Source organism: Scardinius erythrophthalmus (genome assembly GCF_964197995.2).
Source record: "Scardinius erythrophthalmus genome assembly, chromosome: 1".
In the NCBI taxonomy this organism is placed as follows: Eukaryota; Metazoa; Chordata; class Actinopteri; order Cypriniformes; family Leuciscidae; genus Scardinius; species Scardinius erythrophthalmus.
In genome coordinates, this window is record NC_138221.1 from 47092098 (window position 1) to 47116627 (window position 24530).

The 24530-nt window shown below is 38.1% G+C and overlaps 1 protein-coding gene across 1 annotated transcript in view; it reads right to left on the reverse strand.

Annotated features, from left to right (window-relative positions):
* The window catches only part of cacng2a (calcium channel, voltage-dependent, gamma subunit 2a), a gene marked incomplete at both ends in the record, with an annotated part of 87713 nt that overhangs the window by 39887 nt on the left and 23296 nt on the right, over positions 1–24530 (reverse strand). The window contains one exon of the mRNA XM_081366608.1: positions 200–283. Within this exon, the coding sequence (XP_081222734.1) occupies positions 200–283 (84 nt within the window). The remainder of the gene's footprint in view (positions 1–199; positions 284–24530) is intronic.

Sequence of the window (24530 nt, forward strand, 5' to 3'; positions counted from 1 at the left end):
ACCTTCCCCAAACTTTTTTTCCCCCAAAGATTGTATGTAGTTTAAGGATCCCCCCACCCCAGCAGTTGTTTCAGCAGTAACAGCACTTGGGCAAAAATAGCATATCTGGTACTATTTGAAATGCTTCACAGATTGAACAAGGAAGAACAAGATGGTGAGAACATGAATACTGTCACAGAAACACTAAGGAGGCACTCACGTAAGAAGTACTCTGAGGCATCTGCTTCATAATCTGTGTCTTCTGGAAAGTGATCTATCTGCTTACACAATCCTTTGAAGTTTCCTGTAACAGAGAAACATAGTTGCAGAGTTAGGTTTGTGAATTCAAACACCACATTTCCATGTTTTGTATGACTTTATGCTTATTCAGAGGGCACCAAGGGACATGTAAGGATGTTCAGACCCAGCGCACATGCACTCGGGTTGGGCTCGGCTACTCAAGCGAGCCCGAGGATGCGGTTCGGAGCAGAGGCCTGTCGCGAGGCCACTCCAGCAGCAGGCGGTGGCTTGTAAACAAGAGCAGCACAGCTGGTGAAGACCTGGAGCTGCTCCAACCGCTGTGCTATGGGAAGCTCATCTCCTAATGTTCATTTATTAAGCGTGCTAGAAGAACCTGACATGCTAACGCCCAGGTTCAGACACTTTTTGGCCTGCTCAGTGAGGAACCTGCCACCCTCCGCCACTGCTTTGGCCCGTAGCGCATTACAGGTCAGTCAAGGTGAACTGGAGATGTGGGCCTGCAAACAGCAGCGATTACCGCAGCCTTTGATGTGTGTGTGGACATAAACAACGGGCACGGCACCAGGAGCACAGTGCCAAGCTTATGAAGTTGTTCATCCAACCCCCCCCGTTACCTCCCCACTCTCCCTCCTTCATCTCCCACTCTCTCTTTTCCGTCCTCCCATGTGTTTCTCTAATGATTTAATCAGTTTTTTCTTCTTCTTCATGGTGCCAGGTGTTGCTGGGGATATTTTGGCTGGGAGGCAGAACATTAGTGGCATGCTTGGTGAGATGAGATGAGAGTAGAGGCCTATCAAAGAAGCTTTCATGTAGACAGATTTACACTAGTCTCTCTCCATACAGTCTGTTCCACTAGGCTTTCAGGTCGAGAAGAAAGATAACAGGCGAGCAGTACCTTCTGCTTTTACAGGGTTAGTCGATTAGGTTTTTTTTGTCTTTCTTTTTTTTGTCTTGTCTGTCAGTATTGGTTTTCGCTTCAGTTTCAAGATGACAGCTTTTGCTTTAAGAAAATAGAATAAAGCATTTTATAAGAATACTTTGAGGTGAAGTCTGTAATTTCTGTGCCACTTGTGTCACCAAACGGAATTGCAATCAAAATGACTGTTAAACCATTATATAATACCTGGACAAAAAGCTATCCGTTAGCATTCGCAGTCATCTCACTGGCTGCATGGCTGGAGCTGAAAATGCATGATTTAAAATCTGCAAAACAATTGTGTCTTGAAGCGAGTGGATTTACAATTAGAGTTGTAAAATGTCATGTGACTAATCACTTGAGAACTGAAAAATAGCTATTCTGCTTGGCTGGTGGCACCACAAGAACGTGCACCCAAACCTGAGCGACTGTGCTTGTGAAAGGTAACAGAGAGGGGGAAAATGTCTTGCTCTTCCTTTACCGCCCACTGGTAAAAAATCTACTATAATATAATGAAATAATTGTGATTCACAAAAAATATTATTTTGTCAGAATACATAGCATCTTTTAAATAGTGCTCAATTACAGAAAGATAAATTAAGCCAGTGGTCCCAACCATTTTGACTCAAAAGCCCTTCAATGTCCAAAACAAATCTTATAAGGCCATATACAGTAAGGTAAGACACGTCCTCCAGTTTTCCCACTATAATTATGATAAAGAAGCTGGGAAATAATCAAAAAATTTAATTAACATAATTTAATGATGGAATTTTTAAGTTAGGTTCTTTAATATATTAATATTAATATCAATATTAATTGTATTAATAATAATGTGTTCATTTGAATAATGAGAAATTGAATAATGGCCCTTGGAAGTTTGCTGAAGTCACGGCACGGCATTTTATTATACTAAAGGATTAGAATCATTTTCACCCATAAAGTGATAGTTCACCAAAAAAGAAAATTCTGTCATTCTGTTACTCACTAAAAGATTTTCTGTTTTTGTCCATACATTGGACCTCACATTCATTGCCTAATAAAAATACAGAGTCAAAAATATATGTTGTGTGTTTCACAGAAGAAAGTCATACAGGCTTGGAACAACATGATGGTGAGTCAATGATGACGTGATTATACTTTTTTGGATAAACTATCTCTTTAAGTTTTGTCTCAATGTAAAAAGGCTGAAAATGTTTGCTAATAGATTTTATAGCAGTAGCAGCATCTTTTACTCTGTTGGATTTGTCAGTTATTGGATTTTATGCTGCTCAAAGCCATTTGAGGTTGACTTTAATGCAATAAATGAATAATAAGCAAGCTCATATATAGTTAATGGCGTTATGGTCAGATTGATTATGGGGTTCTGTGAGAAACCCAACAAATGCACAATGGTTGTGTTCGACACCTCTTAATCAACCGAGCATCAGATATGCAAGTGCTGAGTTTGTATGTTTGTGTATTTGTGATGTTCATTGCTCTGCTTCACCTTCCTGTGCTTTGGCTCACAATCAAACATTGCACATTGATTTCTATCAGTGAGCTCTGCGGCAATTAGCTGGAGCAGGGGTGGGAGAGGAGAGAGAGAGAGAGAGAGAGAGAGAGAGAGAGAGAGAGAGAGAGAGAGGGTGAAGATGAAAGGGAAGAGCAGGACAGAGTAGAAGGAAAAACCGAACAAAGATTACAAACATAGAATGAAAGGGAAAAGGTGGTTTCCTTGAGGTAAAACAGAGAATAAGATACTGTAAACAGTACAAATGTCCTGTTCATGTATGAAATGTTATGCACTTTAGGTTCTTTATGTGTCAAAATACATACATGATATTGTTCAAGTATCAAATTACGTATCTTTAATATCAGGACCTGATATTGACCATTTTAAAATATTTGTATCTTTTCTGCTTCAGCTTATAATGTCTTTCAAATACACAAATGATTATGTATAATGACAAACGGCTAAATTCATGAAATTGTTTTGCCATTTTTGCATGTGGAATTGCATGCCACTTAAAGTGCAATTGCTGAATGTGCTGAAAATTCATTTTATTCAAGTTATTGTGTTCAGAGTAAATTAGACTCATTAAAGACAGTGCCTTTACAAATATAAATCAATAAATACAGTATTATAAAAATATGGACCAGATTTACTAACAGCTTGTACCAGCACAAACACTCATGTAGTGTTAAAAAACTACTGTTAGTATTTACTAAAGACACACACAGTGAAAAAGTAGCGCTGAAAAAGCATGAACAGGGTTATTTTTTAGGCTGAACTTTTTGCATATGCATTTGTAAGAATTTCCCTTTCAGACACAAAATTTACGGGAGGAGAGTGTTTGAATAAATAATGCAATGCTATTTACTAAGAGAACAGAGAGCGTGTGTTAGAATGGAGAGAATTTTCTGCTCTAGTGTTAATTTACTTGGTTCATTTTACACTATTTTTAGTTTGCTGCGCCTGTGTTGTTAGTAGATTACCCGCACCTGATTATCATTGTCTCTGCTTGTTTGGGACCCTACGCTAAATTTGCTCTTGGTAGATTGTGTTGGTCATAATGGAAATGAGATGATGGGTCTGTGTTCTTTAATTTGCACATTGTCAGTAGATCGACCGCAGAACTTTCCACTCCCATCTGTGCATTTATGAGACTGTAGTCTCGCGCTAATTTGCTGTTTAGTATATCTGGCCCTGTGTTTCCTATTTGGCTGGTGCAATTCATGTTGTATGCGGGAAACGGTTGTAAACATATTTTACTGATAGTTATTAATCAAATAATAATAATCAAAAGATGGACAAGAGTCCCCTAACTCTTAACTCCCTTAACTCCTCTAGTGAGAAACGGAGAACAGCCATGCTTGTGTGTATATCTCAGAGACTTCATGAGGACTTCATAAAATGATACCGACATTACCGTCATGAATTAAACGTCTATCACTAGCAAAGTTGAGTCTGAAGGTCTGAGTTGACCTTCCAGTTTCAAGGGCTGAGGAAGACTATGATCTGGATCGCTGATGTAGGGACAGAGTCCGTCTTATTTAATCACTGTAATGGCGGAGAGGGGTCGTTGTACCCATCCTATCTTGTGACGTGTAGATGAGCTATGCATTGCCCTCCTGCTTCAGTTCCTCATAAAGCATGCAATTATCATTATGCTTAAAGGAAGGGGGTCAGGGATGAAGAGAAGAGAGAGAGAGAGAGAGAGAGAGAGAGAGAGAGAGAGAGAGAGAGAGAGAGAGAGAGAGAGAGAGAGAGAGAGAGAGAGAGAGAGAGAGAGAGAGAGAGAGAAAGAGAGAGGGATTGGTAGGGCAAATTTATGAGTGCTTGTGCGGCAGAAACCCCCGGTCAGCCCACGCACTAGGCTTTCCCATTCGCCATCAGTCGATGAACCTCCATCTCTTGTGTTCTCCATTTCCTAGCCTTTTCTCTCTGTTCATGTCAGTGGATATTCGGTTTCCATAGACACTGCCTGAGAACTGAGGCTGCTTGGGTACAATCACATGTATGTGGGCGTTTTTTCAACTACATGCACTTCTTTGGTGGATTTTTATTCAAATAAAATAACAGGTTCCTTATGAAGGTAACTAAGGTCTTAAACTTACACATTATTTTTGCTATTTGTCAAATGTCTTATATTATTTCTTTTTCTCTTGTCTCAGATCCACAATTTCAACCTTGCAATATTTTTTTTAATGGAAATTCATATTTTATCATTTATAAACTGATCTAAAAAAAAGTGAAATAAAAATAAACCACTTCAATATTTATTTTGTGAAAATTATTTGATCCTGCCTGTCTGCCTTGTTTGATTAAAAAATATTTTATCAATATTTATCCACCACAGCTTTTTCTTTGACTGTACTAATGGTTGAGAGGAAATACTATATGTGATGAATGGAGGAATAAAAGAACAATAAGGGAAAATGTTGTAATAATTTTTGAATGCAGTATTTTTATTGTCTAGGATTTCCAATTAAGCTAATTTGCCAAATTGTCCATAAATAAAATGTTATTTTACATAGCTGTGTGTATTTATGAAATGTTACCAGTGAAATTAGCCTTAGCTTGGTAAAAGAGTCTGCCAGCTTAAAGGTGGTATCAGTGATTTCAGGCCCAAAAATATTTTTATCACCTTCATCTAATCTTTCCTAACGATCCGCTAGCTGCCCGCCCCATAAGCATGCCGTCAAAAAAACGCGTCTCTGTAGGCAGCCTAGGCACTGAGATCTGCACACAAAAACAAATGGTTTAGCCAAACACTCAAAACCAAAACAAATAGTGTTCCAACCATTCACCCACAGGGGGAGGGTGTTGTGAGGTTTTGTGCTTGTGCAAGGCTGCATGCGAAGTCAGAGCTGAAGAAAAAGCTGGCTCAAAACCTCACAACACCCTCCCCCTGTCGGTGATTGGTTGGAACACTATTTGTTTTGGTTTTGAGTGTTTGGCTAAACCATTTGTTTTTGTGTGCAGATCTCAGAGCCTAGGCTGCCTACAGAGACGCGTTTTTTGACGGCATGCTTATGGGGCGGGCAGCTAGCGGCCTGAAATCACTGATACCACCTTTAATCTAAAATTTTTTAAAGAATGCTACATCGAAATTACTTCCGATAACTAACAAGTGAGACTGCAAGTGTTTACACACGGCACCAAAAGTGCATGCCCATAGTTGATAACACACACACACACACACACACACACACACACAAATTATATTAGTTTTGGATGTGGAAAAAAATTAACCCTGTTTTTGAGAGATTAGGTATTTTATTAATGAATTCAGTTGGTGTTGAGATGTGAAGTTAATTCCAGCAAACTCTCCCTACAGCAATGTTTCCTTTCTATGTTCAAGCCATTGGGGCCTTTATGCACCTTCCCCCTAGTCTTCTCTCATCCGTCTCTCTAAGTAAGTGCTTGATTGTAAAGATGTACTGCGTGGGATTTACTGCTGGTTAAAAGTGGGACAATTTCTCTCTGCTGAAACTCCTCACTATTCATCTCTTTACTTTTTCCTCCCCCTTTCTCTCAGTTATACTCATTTAATTCAGAACAAGCCATGAGTTCAATTCAGTTCAAAGTGAAGGTCTATAGACTGCTTAAACATATTTTAATTGCTAACATGATCATTGTGTGTTGGTGTTAGGTAGGTCCCCAATTTGTTATGCTTCCTAACTATCGGAACTAAGCAAGGCATTTATACTTCTAAATATTTTTAGATATTTATATTACATAAATATATGAGCAACTATAAGAAACAAAAAATGATCAAATATACTTATATAAAAATATTTAAAAATACATTTGTAATAATAATATTGACCTTTTTTGTATATTTTCAAATATATAAAAAAATATATCTGAAAATATATCTTTTTGGCCATATGGAACTTGTTTAAGGTCTAAATATTTAAAAATACATTTGTAATAATAATATTGACCTTTTTTGTATATTTTCAAATATATTAAAAAATATATCTGAAAATATATCTTTTTGGCCATATGGAACTTGTTTAAGGTCTAACTAGTCTCCCACCCAGGCCAAACTGGTGTTAATATGGTCTGACTGGTTTCCCAACCTTGCCAAATTAGTATTTAGCATGTTTAGCATGACCAGACCTTACCAGGGTTACATTTTAATTCGATAGTCCACTTTAGACATTCTACTGACGATAAGTAACTTTGCAACTACATGTCAATATTAAGCAGACAGTCAACTAATACTCTAAATAATAAGTGTTCGTTGACATGTACTGTAGTTGCAAAGTTACGTATCAGTAGAGTGTCTAAAGTGGACTATTGAAATAAAGTGTTAACTGTGTTGGACCCAATCAGATATGTTTCTGCACTAGCATATCCAAGGAAGACATCTTTGGTCAACCAGTATCATCAGAAACAGTGGCGGTTCTACATTGAATTACACCCTGGGCGAGACCCCTTTCGAGCACCCCCCCCCCACCCCCCCACCCCCCCCCGCCCGCAAAAACCCAATTTTTATTTATTTCTCCAGAAAACAAGACTTAATATCTTATTTAATTTTACTACTTCAGTAAAATAACGTTATGCATCTTTATTTAAGAAATGTTTGATATTTGGACTGGAAACAAGACAAAAATACTAAGTAAGAAAAGCATTTTTGCAGTGTAATAACTTAACTTGCAACCGTTTTGTTGCAAAGAACAATATTATGGTGAAATTAGATCTTGTGTTTGAGTTAAAAACGAATTATTGTTAAGCATTATCATCAGAATCATATAGCAAAAAGGCTAATAAATAAGAGTTATACCCACCAATTAATATTGCCCCTTCATTCATGACATGGATACCGTAATCATATAGAGAAAACATAGTTGCATACCTTTATCTTTCGCTCGTTTCTAAATTGGGCACTTGATGGGTTTGACCGTTGTCCATCTCTTATTTGGCACTCGACATCCACAATCAACAGATCCCCTGATTCACTGTCACTCACGCTCACGAGTCACGACCAGAAGTCAAGACTAAACCAATTCACCTTGGTGGTGGTGACCAAGTAATCGTTTTGTATTAACTATTTTTATTAGCCATTCAGACCATTCAGAAAAACAAAAATGTGCAGGAAATATAGAGGCCCGTATTTATAATATTCTGAATGAAATGTGCGTTATTTGGAAGTAAATCGAGGTGTGACTGACTTCGATAACTATATGGATCCCCCGCCCCCCCTTGTCCGTTCCATTTGGAAGAGACCCAGAGGTGAACTGTCATCCTCGCCCGCGCCTCCGCGCCCCCTCCCCTTTCCCCTTCTCAAACAGCTTCTGTGCACGGCATCTTCTCAGCCATAGACTGTAAAAAATAGTTCTCAGCAAGCAGGGGCGCAAATTTGCCAATTCCCCACACAGTGAAATGATAGATAATAGAAAACCACTTCACGGCGTTTTTTTTTTTTTTTTTTTGCTCGTGCCGGCGACGCCGCCCCCCCCCCCCCCCCCCCCCCAAAATGCCGCCCCGGGCGATTGCCCGGTTCGCCCGTGCCTAAAACCGCTACTGATCAGAAACGCCATGCTGATTAACCAGCTAAGTTTTGCCACATGCCGGACCAGCACTAACCAGCATAAACCAGGTTTAAGCTGGTCTTTTCAGCAGGATGTCTACTGAAAACATCAGCTCAGTAACTATATGTATAGCTCAGTATCTGTCCTCTCCTTTGTCCTCATTGTTCCAGTCTCCCTTTTTAGTCCTTTCAGCTTCTTAGAGATGAATGACCATAGAAAAAACATAAAGCTCATTGCCCAACGATGGCAGATTACTGCATGGAAAAAATTTGATTTTTACTTTAATTGTAATCTTTATCTTCCCATGCTTTTCCCTTCCGCACAATTTCCATTCAGTGTGAAAGATTACAGAGGGATTATTAAAGATAATTGGGAGCATTCTCCTGCAGTCCTCCTCTCTTCTCATCTCCACCCTTCATGCGGCTCATTAGATATCTGAAGTCGTCTTCCCTATGAAGAAAGTGTCACTATGCAGCCCTTCTCACTCACGGTATGTGTGCATGTATGCGTTAATGGTTGAAAAACAAAGAGTGACCCCTTTCACAGCTCTTTTTCTCTCTTGCTGCTGCTATCATAGACCAAGGATATTGACATTTTTCCTCGCCTGTCACCGACCCCTCGGTGGCCATTGTCCTATCATCGTCTGCTCGACTAAATACAGGCATGCAGAAGAGCCGCCCACATGCTGCTCCCCTCCAACAGTGATGTCATCCCTTCAGCTCAAGAGAAAATCAATGCCGTTGCCCACACAGTTAAAGACAGAGCTGAAGAGGGTTCGTGTGTGTATGTATTTGATGTATTTGTGTGTGTGAGTGTGTGTAGGGGGTGTCAATCAGCTCAGTTCAACTCAGTGGAGGAGTAGGCCAGATTTGAGGTTTTTTGTTTTTTTGTTTTCTGTGAGAGGGAGAGCTTGGATTTTTCATCAGACTCCGCCCCATCTCATCTTTTTTTACTGGCCTGCTGCAGGTGGGTGTAATAGTTTCAAAAAAGTTTACCAGCAGCCTCATGAGCTGTGCATTATTAGTCTGAGTTTCCATGGTTACAGTTGAGGCCTATCAGATGGTTATATCAAGCAGCAATCTAAGCCTTCAATTTGAAAATATATTTCATTTAAATCTTCAAGTGAAAAACTATATTACAAATATCCTTACAATGTCCAGTCTTCAAATACATTTGGGGTAAATGTTTTACAGTATGTTTTGCACAATATAAATATACAGTATATCATATTTTCTCATAAAGACCTACAAATAAATGTTGCCTTTACCTAAGATGTATTACTTGAAATGTATTTTATTGCCACTTTAAGTACACTTTGTAATATTTATTTTTTCTCTTGAAGGTTTAAATGAAATATATTTTCAAATTGAACAATATATTTCTGGTGTAAACTAAATGGGCCATCCTAGGCTGGTGTAAGCTGTTCTATATATAAATGACCAACAATATATGAGGAAATATACCTATAAATATAATATAACTAAAACTTATCCAAAATGTTTGGTCACACTTTAGTTTGGGGAACACATATTCACTATAAACTACGACTTTTGCCTCAGAAAACTCCTTCATATTTATTGCTTATTAATAGTTAGTAAGGAAGTTGCTATATGGAGTCTTGGAGCTTGTTTGAGATGGTCTACCTTGTCTCCCAGGTCAAGCTGGTGTTAATTTGGTCCAAATGGTCTCCCAACCTTTCCTAACTGTATTTATTAGGTTTAGCAGGCCCTCAACCTGTCTAAAACCATCAAAACAGACCAGACTAACCTAACCATCTTAAGCCGGTTTAAGCATTTTTTTTCGGCAGTGAAGCTACTGAACAACATATGAATGTTACTTTGCTGCGGTTAAAGAGCCCTTAATGTTTGTACTGTATCTTAATAACCAAATACTTTATACCAAAACCACAGTGAGGTGTAGCAAGCACTCCATGGTTACCGTTGCCCTCGGTGATGGGGATGGATGGGTATGGGGTTAATATCTGCCGTTGGTGTGCTAACGATGTGGCCTTAATTAACGACAGTGGCAGCATAAGGCACAACAGAGATAATCGGTGTATTCATCTTAATAATCACCAGTTATTAATCTCAATAATCCTGCTGGTGAGGTGTGTGCTGGAGTACGTCGCCAGGAGAGCTCTATTCGTACCGTTCCCAGCAGGTGCTCTGTCTGTGTGTGCATGTGCCTTGGCATAAATAATGATGCTGGATTGGTGAATGGGTGCTGTGTGTTTTGGATCGTTCCAGGTTAGGTGTAACAGCTTCAGAAATTAGATGCTAAGTAAATGTTACAGCCATTTTCCTAGTACAAATCCAGCTAAAACCAGCTTCTGATGAATTAGCTGGTTAAAACTGATCATTTATTAGCTTGTTCAACTTGATTTAGCTTGCATGCACTTTTTCATAGGCATCGTATGTGTGTGAAACATTACTGTAGTGGTACACCGTACACCGAGTTTAGGTCTTTATGAATACCAGCAAATTTATATAATCGTTAGTGCTGTCAATCGATTAAATTCAGTCAAACTGGTGTACATTGAGACTTGAGACAAAACAATGCCACTGACGTATATTAAGATTTGCCAGTGCAAATTGCTTTAAAACAGCTCAAACATGCATTTTAGTCTGGGACTAGCTTAAGCTTTGTCTTTGAAACCGGGGTAATTGTCTTTAGAAGGCAACATAGTATGTGTTTAATTTGCATATCACTGAGTACATCTCTGATTGGCATACAGTCCACAGTAATAGAATTTGCAAGTGAAATTTTCATAATTAGAGGCCATTTGCACAGGACACATTCTTGTACTCCTATGTTTTTATAAATTGTTAATCTATGGATACATGAAAATGGTTATCTTTGACAATTGCTTTATGCTGTATGTTTTTCAGTGTCTTGTGCCTTGAGGACAGTGTTTTTTAAGACACGTGCTTACAGTTTAAAAGTGTTTTTAAATGTATCTTTTTACTCCTGTGTTCTGCTTCATTTTTTCCCCTTATGCACCATCCAGGGGTATTTGAATCCAAAATTGTGTGAACGGACATTTGAGCCATTTTCTGAATTTCTCAGATGGTAGGAAAATTGTATAGCAGTTTTGCAAATGGGTTATGACACATTATTAATTGTGTTTTTGCATTTATATTTTGTTGATTGACTTTTTTGTTCATATAAATTGACAGCTCTAATATTTATATAGTAATTGTAGAAGCTGAACTGGTTTGGTTGGGTTTGTTTTCTTAAAAGGAGACAACTGACCCCTAAATTTAAAGAGGTCATGACATGAGAAATCATATTTGCCTTGATCTTTTGACTGTAAGAGATCTTTGTACCATTAAAACATCCTGGAAGTTTCATAGCTTAAAACATCCTCCTGATCATAAACAAAGCATTTATTTAATTAAGCTCCAGAAATGACTCGTTTTGATATTGCGGGATCTGTGACGTCACAACAAATATATGTATGCATATGCCAGAGCAAGACATTAACAAATAGCTATACATCATCGCACCATAGGCCCCGCTCAGTGGTGTTCAGTCACTTAATGGCTGACATTTGTCTACACTGGATGTTTAGTTGCATATTCAGTTTCTGACATACTCCACGCACCTATGTCTGTCAACAAAAGGACAATGAATGCCCTTGTCATTGTCGCCTATCAATGACGTAATATCCACGCTATCCTCGGTTTCTGCTTGTAGAAACCATAGATACAGATTATATACATAGAATCCTCATTAGCGGCCGTTTCAATGGGCTGTTATACGTAAGACGCTAATGAGGTTCTGTGTATATATTTCTATGATACAATATCTCGCACACTGCTGTTGTGTCATTCAGTCATCATGGTTCAGGATTATTGATTGCGAGTACAGCAAACCCCCCCCAAAAAAATTAAATATAGATCAAATATAGGTTCGAAAACGCGAGGTGCACAGTACTGCACCATCACACAGAACGAGCAGTGCGCTGCGTTTTTTATGTTGCTTGGCAACCACTGAAACAGCTGTCCTGTCAGTCTTTTATTAACTTTATTTACTTCCTGTTAACATTGTGGTAGTTACAGATCGTGAAGTCCTGGTAACCCGCGAGAGCACCACAAGTTTATCCTCCATCATCGCACTCTCCGGGCGTTCAATCAACTGTAGCTTCCATCACTAAAACAAAAGGCCCGCCTCTCCATTCATTCGATTGGACAGTGGAAAAAAACGCGATGACGTCGGGCGCTTTTTCCGCTTGGAGTTGCTTTTTTTCAACTGCAAAAACGCAAGGCGCAGCAGGCGCATAAACAGCGCGCAGAACGCTCACTGCCATAGGAAACCAACTGAAAAAAGACGCCTCTCACTGCAAAAAACACGTCAGGTGTGACCAGGGCCTTAGACAGTGATTTGCAGTGCTAACCCAAGCATGCACACACACACACACACACACACACAAACACACACAAACACACACATACATTCTGTTAGTATTTGTGTTGACTTTTTGAGGATCAGAGATCCCTCGGCATTAGCTTTGATGCTCAGCTAAAAGCGGCCTGCACCCCACAGTCATCATCATGGAGTCCCCTCCTCCCCCACATACACATATCACCTCTCTACAGTGTGATACCCATCCCCCCTTCCCCTGGCAGACCTCCTTTCCTTCCCTTTCTCAAATAACCTCTTCTTTTGTGTCTTTTCCTTCCTTTCCTTTTCAGATTTGTCACTTATATCAGCTTTCTCTCTCCTACATTTTTAACCCCACCCTCCCCTCTCACGTCTCCACCTGCCCCTCATGTTGGTGACAGCGTGTGAAGTTGATGTTGCTGATGTTCTGTCTCAACCAAAGCTTGTAAATTCCTAAAATGTTATGCCTTTGGTACCGCTGTGCAGCAAATACAAAACGGGCTACTCTGGGACTGCAGTCATGAGTATCTGACCCAGCTGAAATTCACATCAAAGCTATAGAGATGATCCTTCACTCTTTCTCTCCACTGGAGAGCTAATCTGAGACTCCAGACCAGTTACCAAGAACCAGGTCATCAGAACTGACAGGGTGCTCAAGTAAAGAAAGAGAGAAAGTGGAAGCAATGGAGGCAAGAGAAGGAGAGATGGAAAGAATGTTTAGGAGAAGTGTATGCTAGACTTGAATGCCAGAGACAAAGTGAGAAAAGTAGAGATTGCAGAGAAAGGTTAAATTATTTAGCTGTAGTCACGCCCACCTAAACTGGTGTCATGTGCCCATATATAAAATATTTTTAATGAAAAATAATGTTATATTTAATAAATTACATTATTATATGTGTATAATTTTTTATTATCGTAAAATATATATTATATAGGCCTAATATAATAGAATATAATACAATATTCATTAAAATAATCAAATCAAATATATAAGCTAAGTTAAACCAGCTTTTTCCTTTCAGATTTTCCCGAACATACAGTATAAACGAGGGAAGGGGGAACGGTGAAGAGCTTACATTCAGATGTCACCCTGTCTATTTACCGCACATGGTGTCGCTAGTAGGACAACAGATGTTCTTATCCTAGTTTCCAGGCAAACTTTTTTGGGTCATCCTCAATTCATTTTTCACCTTGAAGAAAAGAGCAGAGAACAGAACAGAACTCCAAATGAATGATAGACAGATTCATTAAACAAAGGACCAGATAGGACCCACATGTGAATGAGAGCAAATAAAAGGTCAAGATGTGCAAAACTTTTGCAAAGACACATGACTTAATGGTGCAAGGAAAGAGGGCAGTGGATAAAAAGTATTTTCATGGTTCCTCACCAAACTATAGGAAAGACAATACACAGTAAAACAGAGTGAAGGGTGATAGGGATAAAACAAGTGAATGAGCACATGGGGAGAGAGGAAAAGGAGGATAGAAAGGAGAAGAGAGAGGAATGGGGCTTGCAACCAATGGGGACTGGAGGGCGTTCTAAAAACAGCTGGTCAAAGATCTGCATGTGCTGTTCTTTTCTCGCCTCTCTCTTTTCTTTCTCATTCTCTCAGTATCTATATCAGGCTGAGGTACACCGTATTCATGTCCGCCTGAAAGGTGTTTAATCCCACACAGACATTAAAAAAAATATATTTTCTTAACCCTTTGATGCACAACATGGGTTTAAAGTTTTTATTTTCTATATTTTTGCAAGAAATTAATTTCATCATTCAGTATTCCAGGTATTCCTCTATTAACTTGTTTTAGATCATTAGAAATCCTTATTTTAATTTTTTTAAATATCTTTTCGAATAAAAATAGTTTTTGTGTCACTACCCTTCTAATGCACAACATGGGTCTAAAATGACCCGTATTCATTCCCTAAGTTATTTCAATCATGGCTGAGTGTTTCTTTGCTGAATCTTTGAAAGAAATGTATTTTAGAATTTATTAATCCAGGTATTCATTAAATATCTAGTTTTTGATTTCCACAAATCATTATGTTTATTTTTCCTTTCTTACTTTATAAGCAAACACAGTTTTTGTATTTCTACATCAATATTACACACATGAGTCAAAAATGACCCATATAGGAACCTTTGCATTTGTACATTTTTGTAAGTAGGAACATATTTACTGCAGAAAACTATTCACCTGCCACACATTTCACAACTCAACACGGCTGCTTTTGTATATTTCATGCATGTAAGTCTTATTTTATATATATAAAAAAAATATCTCAGAAAATATTTGATATTTTGTGAAAGACAACTGGACATAATATTTGAATGTTAGGCTACGGTTACCTTGACCTTGAAATCCATTATTAGTAAGAAAGAGAAAAATGTCCAATACTATTAGCTAGCTTGCTGTTGACATATTCTATTATATCTAATGTTAGCTAGGTCAACAAAATAAATGTTGAAATAGAACGTTATTATATAACAAGTATATAATATTTTTATTTGTTGTCATAAATCAATGCTATGGATCACCCTTTACGTCTGTCAGTGGACTCTTCACCAGAACAAGCCAGACATACCGCCTGTCATGATGAAGCCATCCAAACTGAGGGAGAAGCATAGCTCAGAATTTGGATTCAATGGCAACATGACCATGCTAAGCTATGTGTCGAAGAAGGGAAAGGCTGTTGTCCTCCTGAGCACCATGCATGATGAAAAAAGTGGATGATAACAGTGTTAAGAAACCAGAAATTATCCAATACTACAATGTGCTGGATGTTGCCACCCTCAATGCCTACACCAACTTCACTGCACAACACCCTGATTACATGGGTGATGAGACCAACGCACGACGGCTATTCATCAAGGAGCTGCATGGTCAAGGAGCTTGTCATGCCCCATATGAAGAGGCGCTTGGAGGGCACGTCCCACCTTCAAAACCATATTACAGAGCAGTGCCGGCCCGAGCCTTTTGGGGGCCCTAAGCAGAATTTGATTTGGGGGGCCCCCTCCCACCACGCGGAGTAACCTGTGCTTGACGATTATTGACACAATGTCACTCTATAATGTTACATTATAAATAAATACAATGAGGTTATGTATTAATACAAAATACTTAATAAAATAGATACTTAAAAATGTTTTAACTTTTTCTTTACTCTTTTACTAACTCTTTGAAACTTCTGAAAACAAATTGTCACAAAACATATTAAAAAAAATATTTGCAAAATATCCTCCAACGTTTTGCAACACTTTGCAGTTTGAATGATGTCTTGTATGAACATGACGGAGTATATGTGCTTATGTTTCCACTGTTCGATCGCGCCCACGCATCACACACACAACATATTCCAGCATTGCAATCTTGACATCGCAGCCTGTTCGTTATAGCCGTAATAAAATATAATTATAAAATAGTCAACGTAACATATAAAAAGTAGCCTACATGCTCTGCTTAAATAGTCAGTAGTAGCCTACAATTCGTACCATTCAGCGCTGCGTAGCCTAAGCACCGCTCCACTGTGATGTTTCCAAGCACATTTTTGCGCATGTGAGTGAAGAGAATGATTTTTTCCCTCGATATTGGATTTCAAGCACATTTTTGCACATGTGAAGAGAATGATTTTTTCCCCTCGATATTGAAACGTGGGTGAAGTACAAAGAAGCCTATAATAAAGAATAGTTTACCATCCAAATGCATCGCGAATGTTGAAACATTTTGATTCTAATGAGAGAGATACGTGAGCCCAACGCCGCTTTCACTTTCGCTTTAAATTATTTCGTTTTGGCTTGTTTATAGTTATTTTTTTATTCTTGTTCTGTTCTGAATATCATTAAATTTAAAGGATAAATCATTGATCAAATACAATTTTTGTGACATGGCTTAACATTACAGTGACTTTGCGCACGAATTGTCTATGCACGTGAGGTTATGCGCATGACTCAAACACTGGCAGACACAGCAGCAGTTGTAGGCAGGTATACTGATCATGAAATCATAATTTTCTTGTCTTGAATTAATAATCCATTCATTCATTTATGTCACTTGTTTAATTTAATTAATATGAAAAAAAAAAACTCGCTTGGGGGCCCCCTGGTGGCGAGGGGGCCCCAAGCAGCCACTTAGTTCGCTTATGCCTCGGGCCGGCCCTGTTACAGAGGCAATGAGAAGATGTGGGATCCTTCGGATGAGATGTTAAACCAAGGTCCTGACTCTCTGTGGTCATTAAAAATCCCACACTGTCCTTCGGAAAAAGAGTAGGGGTTTAACCCCGGCATCCTGGCCAAATTTGCCCATTGGCCTCTGTCCATAATCATAGCCTCCTAATCATCCCCATACTGATTGGCTTGCTTCACTCTGTCTCCTCTCCACCAATAAGCTGGTGTGTGGTGGGTCTTCTGGTGCACTATATGTCATATATGACAGCCATCCATCATCCAGGTGGATGCTGCACATTGGTGGTGGTTGAGGAGATTACCCCCTTCCATGTAAAGCACTTTGAGTTCAGAGAAAAGCGCTATATAAATGTAACAAATTATTAAAAAACAAAACGCAGCCAGCCAGCCACCATCCGGCCACAGGAGGACATCAGCTGGAGGGCCAGTCGAAGAGTGCACCAGGCCCGTGTGCAAGGAACACAAACGTGTAGTTGTCATTTGTGAGACATGTAAGCACTGAGATGATGTGATTTTATTTTTTCCGTTTTTTGTTATATTCAGTCGGTCACATTTACCACAATTCACTACAGTTGCACTACACTACAGTTCAATTTCAGTGTTATCGGTTATACATGAATGTTATGTGTGACAAAGTGGCAAATAAACATATTTCAAGTGTTACAGTAAATGTGTTGATCTAAATAACTGCTAAAAGTAAACAAAATTGTATTTAGTTATTTTAACAAAATGTTTTCTGTATTTTTTTGTTTTATCACACTTGCATAGATGGGTCATTTTTGACCCGTGTGTAAACTTGATGTAGTAACACAAAATATTAAATATTATACAGGAAATATTCAAATAATAATTTGTGATCATTGAAAACAAGATATTTTGAATATTCATAGATCATGAAATTCATAGATCATGGAATATTAAATGCTGAAATAAAGTGATTTCAAAAGATGAAAAAAAAAAAAGCCCAGCCATGCATGAAATGACATTTTAGACCCATATTGTGCATTAGAAGGGGTTTGCATAGCTTGAGCATCAAAGTTAATCTATATTGTATTGTCTTGTTTTCCAGTAAAACATCTAAACATTTTTAAAGGAGTCATGAATTGAGGAATTTTCCTTGATGTTTTGAGATGTAAGAGGTCATTGTACTATAAAAATTCTGTGTAAGTTTCAGAGCTCAACTTCCGCTTTGGTCCAAAAACCAAGCTCCGTAAATGACTCAATTTGGATTTGATCACATTATGACGTAATAGTGCGACCAAATACTGCCTCTGCAGTACATCATCACATCTTCTACATCATCACATCTTTTCCCCCACCCACTGGCGCGTTAGCGAGATGAGAAGAGAAGAGAGATACAGGATCACTGGACTAAAAATTACATTACCTTCCAAAGGATCCTAATTAGTGGTGGAACGGATCACAAAATTCACGTATCTAATAATTTTTCGGATCAGCAAAAAAAGATACAACATCAGAAACTACTATCCTAACTGATTAAGTCCACACATTATTTAAAACAAGTGCACAGTCAGTAATAAAATAAGAACAAATACACAAATTACACAAGCAGAGATGAATACTAAATAACAAAGTTACAAGTCTAAAACAGAAATTAATAATTAAGCCAAAATGCAAAATAACACTATTTGTTCACTGTAGAAATTAAATATAGTTTCAACTTTGTTAAAGCTGTATTTTGTTGTTTTATTAATATTAATGACACAGACAACAGTAGGAATATTAGGTGTGTGCTGTCACTTTAAGATCGACTGCATAGACCGAAAAAACTGACAAACATCCGGTTTCTTTCAAACTGTTCACTTATGACATAAACGAGAGAATACTTGCCGAGACGGGTATTTTGACATAATTTTATGTTTATGTGTCCGTTCAAGGGCAAGGAAACACAAAAGAGGAATCAATTCGGTGTTTGAGTGCTGTCTAAAATGCGCCTCTCTCTCTCTCTCTCTCTTTGCGCACACTTCATGTGTGTGCGGCTGTGCATACAGATAATGATAACGATAACAGAGTCCCGATTTTCGCCTCTTCTTCTGCGTTTAAAATTGTCTGAATGTGTAAATTGGCAAGACAAAACACGTCCAAATTATAAACTTTCACTCTATGATGGTTAAATTTAGCAGTTAATCCACGAATCACATGCGTGCCGAACCGTTGGGCCTGATCTGTACGGATCACGGATCAACTGTGATCCATTTCACCCCTAATCCTAATGCTAGGAAAGTGGTTATTTATTTTCAACTATGTTGTGAATGTCTAAGTAGAGCGTTATTTGTTTGTATGTGAATGTCTAAGTAGAGCATTATTTGTTTGTTCAGTACATTTCACAGTGGATTATTTGGTAAATCAGTCGCAATTTCGGTGCAGGTTTTGCAAACAGACTTTTACAGTAAGCTATGAACCCACCATTAATGCCACAACATGTTAGTAACCGTGTTAATTCTAAACCTTAATCTGTGATGAGTGATTTCTGATATGTAATGATTCATGTACAGTCAGACATTCTTTGTCTCAAAATCGTTATTGCTGTTTATATGTCAGTAAATCAAGCCAGTGACTATATGGTCAACTTTAAATTATTTCTTTTAGTAGCATGAAAATAATCTGTTATTTAAATTGATTAAATTATGTACAGAAAGTGATCAAAGAACGTTCCCTTTACAATCACTGGAGCTGTCAATCACACAGCACAAGTTTATCTGGATTCTTGCCAAAACTCCCATTATAATCAATGTCTACACTGCACAATGAATCTCTTATTTGCATCATGTTTGCACTGTTAGTTATGATGAAAGCATGCGTGAGAGGGCAGAAATCGAGCAATGATGAGATCACTGCATTCATGCGTTAAACAGATGTATGTCATTGGCTAATGCTCATCACTGCAACCTTTCATGCATCGGGAGTAGATCTGAATATAATGCTATAATCAGCACTTTTCATGATTAGTTAATCTCGACAGTTGTAATAGTAAAAACGTAGTAAAAGATTTCAAGAGAATTTCACATGTAATACTTATTTCATATGAAAGTTGTCAGCCAATCACAGCAGTGGGCGTTTACACTCAAATCAGAGGGCTAAAATCAAATAAATAAATAAATGATGACAACTTTTGATGTAAAAATCATACTAACATTATAAGCGCACCACAGGAAACACTATAAAGTCATAAAAAAATGCAGTTTAATGACCCCTTTAAAACAAGATACATTTGCTTGAAAAATAAATTGGTATCTTGAGTTAATCTTGAGTTAAGTTTAATTTCTTTCTCCAAAGGCTTTTATTTTCTTGTTTTTAGATTTAATTCACTCATTAACCATTTCAGTTGTATCCGACTCTTGGTGATTCTATGGGTCATCTCTCACCACGCTAGCCTGGGAAAACCCAGACAACTTCCGGCAAATTCAGATTTGCTCGAGAAGTAGTCTGGCAAAGAGCTCATTCAAGCCCATTTCCATGGCCTAGAAATCACGGCACCAATCAGAAATGTTGAGGCAGGCTTTACACAATGATGATCGCTCTGATTAGTTTTAGGTCTATCCAATTGCGCCCAGAGGCATTTGAGTGACGTCCGTTCAACTTTTAAATGCATTATTATATTCAAATTGCAAACACATGAGGACAGTCTCCATGAAAGACCCACTGGCAGATGAACGTGCTACTACATTTCTCTCCGAAACGGTAGGAAATTAAATTAGATTTAATAGAGGATTTTAACTGTGACACGATGATTGACAGGGCAGTTTACGTGACAGGATGCACGCGACAGATCCGTCCAATAAAGATGACGAAGTAGTATGTCCTAAAGCTTACCTACTTTTTTGCTACACATTCAAAAGTAAATACCTTTTCTTCACAAAAAGAGTACATACTTTTATGGCGTAGTGTAACGAATTGGGACGCAGCATATGGCTTTACACGAAGACGATCGCTCTGATTGGTTTTAGGTCTATCCAACTGCGCCCAGAGGCATTTGAGCAACGTCCGTTGGCGACGCCCTTTTGGAAATGATTTGTTTATGGAGCTTTGCCAGACCATAACTCAGTTACTACTGAGAATGGTCTGGTTTTAACCAGGCTATCACCACGCGAGAGTTGTCCATGAATTTTCTTGCCAATGATTTTTTTTTTTTTTGGGATCATTCGCTAGGTCTTTCTTCAACCCTACCCGTTACATGGCTTGGGACTCACACACACACACACGCACACACACACACACACGCGCGCACACACCTACGGACAATTTAGCATCTCCAGTTCACCTATACTGCATGTTTTTGGATTGTGTGAAACCGGAGCACCTGGAGGAACCCCACGCAGACACAGAAACTCCACACACACGCAGTTCCATGGCTCAGCCGGGACTCAACCTTCTTGCTGTGAGGTGACAGTGCTACCCACTGAGCCACTGTGTCGCCTGTTTTTTGATTAAACAATCCTAATTTTGTTCGATTTATGTAAATGTATGCAAAAATCTTATGCAGCTTTGCTTCTGATGCTGATTAAGAAAATTATTTTTGCAGCTTACTACACAAGTCCTGATTTATCACATATTTTAATTTTGCCTGTGTTAAAGACTGATGTGAATAGTCCTGTAGGCCTTTATTGGCCAGACTTTAAATCTGCACTTAGAAATATTATCAAAGATCATTGAAAATCAAAATGAATAAATTAATTATACATTTCCTGAAGGAATTACCATGCTTAAAGGGCAGCAAAAGAATAGCTTTCAAGTTTATGTTTGGTTCTGAATTGCAGGATAAGAGACTCTTTCCCATTGCAGACATTCAACACACCTTTTCAGTTGATTGTGCACAAGAATGAATATTCACGCCATCTTTGCAGTATAAATGTGGCTATAAAATTATAATTGTGTGCAAAGAAGACACAACCAATCACAATTAAAGTGATAGATCACCCAGAAATTTTAATTCTGCCATCACTCACTCACCCTCATGTCATTCCAAACTTGAATGACTTACTTTCTTCTGAGAAACACACAACACAAAACAACACTTTTCAAAATATCAGAATAAAGAAATTCATGCAGGTTTGGAAGGACATGAGGCTGAATAAAAGATGAATTTTTCATGAAATATACAAAGTTCTGTCATGAAACTCTAGATGGCACAGGCTGATAGGTCTTTAACTCTATTTGTAGCGATCACATTGTTAGCGACATAGTGCTGGCATCAGCAGCCAATGAGCTTGCTGCTCAAACATTCAAATACTGGCATTGTTTGCTGTCAGCAGTCTGCAGCACACTTTCAGAAATCCTCTGAAATCAACATCTAAGATAATTGAATGGCCCTTCTTACGCTACATCACTATGCATTTTTGTGTGGTCTGCTTTGTCAATTCCTTATGAAGTAACCATACATAAAGTTCAAAATCATGTGTCATGTTAACAGTCCTGTTTAATCCTTAGAGCTAATTACTAAGCATATTTGCAGCTAGTGAACATGCAATATTGTGTTTATGAAGCAGCAGCAGCAGCAAGCAGACAATGTAGTTGCCATAAGGATACAGAGACAAATCATTGCTGGCATGTGAACTCTTTATTAAAGTGAAATAGGCTTTCCCTTTCATATCGTGTTTCAAACGGAGCTAAATGTTTCAATATTCTACTGAAACATGTAATATTACCTTTCTGTCATGCAGATGTGAGGTGGTCAAACAGAAAACACACACATGCTTAGCTCTGAAAACTCATGGTTCATAGGGGGTGTGTTCACACTTCCCTTGCACCGCATGTGTACGTGTGTGTGCAGGCTCACTGTGGTGCATGCTTTGTAAAACACACCGAGTGACTGAGGCTGGGCTGCTCTCATTAACACAGCCACTGGCCGGCCAAGAACCCTCACCGACCAGGTGCTAATTTGATTTAGCTCACAGCGGCCATTCCGCTACCACTGAGACACAGCCCGTCAAACCTGCTCCTCTTTTCTAATATCACAAATATACATGCAACATAACATTTGCTTTACACACTTCCAGACATGCAGAAATAACACCTACTATTATGGCCTCCCCATTGAGCTTTTCCTAACAAGAAAGTACAACCTTTTTTTTAAGTAGTATACCACGGTAATACTATTTTTATTTACATTTTTTATCTTTTTTCATGTACAATGGTAATCCCATGTTTTTTTTACATGTTCCAACAAAGTGTCAAGTCAAATCACCTTTATTTATATAGTGCTTTTTACAATACAGATTGTTTCAAAGCAGCTTTACAGTGATAACAGTACAGCAGATCTAGAGGATAATAGTGTCACAGTCCAGCTTAAGTAAGTTCAGTGATGGTTAATTTTTGTTGTAAAAAAGTTTAATTTAGTTCATTTATCTATACAGCTGCTCTGGAGAAAACAGTGATGTCATCATCCAGCTCAGTTCAGTTCTCATATAATGTTGCCAATGCAGGCAGATCAATAATATTGTTGAATATTATGTCCCCAACCAGTGCAATGAAAACGTTTTTATTTTAATTAGTATTTAAATTTTAATTAAATATTTTATTTAGTTTTTATGTACCATCTCATATTTTTATCATCTCCTAGTTGTTAGGTTAGTTTTAGTTCCCCCCAGATTTATTTTAGCTAGTTAGTTATTTAGTATGTTAGGGCTGCCATCTGTATCATCCAAAAAAAAAATAAAATAAAAATTGTAACATTTTATATCAAAAAATAGAATACAACTAAAATTAATTTGTAGCCAATTTATTTTATGTAATACGGTGGCCGAGAGAGCTCAACGCACTCCAAATGCAAATAGAAAAACACCCGCAAATTAAGAAAACATCTTCATCAGTTTCACAACACGTGTGCTCCAAAGACTCACAACACAACCAAATACAGAAACGCGCTGCAAATGTTCACAACACAACGGAAATGTTTCCAGGGGACCCCAATAAAAGTGACGAAACCAGCTGGGACGTGCTTATAGCTCGTGAGCATCCCTATGCCCTACTCCCTTCGAAGGGCAGAGCCCTTGAAGTGGGGACTTTGGAGTGAGCAGGGCACTAGTGTGTCATTATGCAGAACGCACTTGGTGAAGGGAGCAACGAAAGACAACGTTTTCACCTTGGATGTTCCCATGACAAGACAGCAAGGTGTCCATCAGCTGAATAGCTGTTTTTACGACTGTAATTTCTTATTATTGCTGTTAACATAACTGTTAAGATACATTTTATACAAAAAAGCTTTTAAAATATGCGTTATATATCTGTGTGTATATAAAGTCTCAACTTTAAAACTTAACATCTCATCTTTGGACCCTGCATTACCTAACATTTCTTATGAAACTTATTTAAACATAACATGACAAAATCTGTGTAACTGATGAATAGATTTATATCTTACCCTCGTGTTCTTTTTCTCTATCTTGTATAGTTTTTTTTTCAGCTCATTGTTAACTCTTTTTTCTCATTTGTATTCTGATGACATTGAACATATTGTATACAAAGTTATATGTCATAAACATGTAATCCCTGTATGTTTTGCAAAAAAATAAATTAAAAAAGGTTAAAAAATAAAAAAGTAGACTTTGGGTTCGTCACTTTTATTGGGGTCCCCTTGAAACATTTCCGTTGTGTTCTGTTCTATTTGCAGCGCGTTTTTGTATTTGGTTGTGTTGTGAGTATTTGGAGCACACATGTGTTGTGAAACTGATGAAGATGTTTTCTTAATTTGCAGGTGTTTTTCTATTTGCATGTGTTTTCTTCATTTGCAGCGCGTTGAGCTCTCTTGGCCACCATAATTTTAGTTC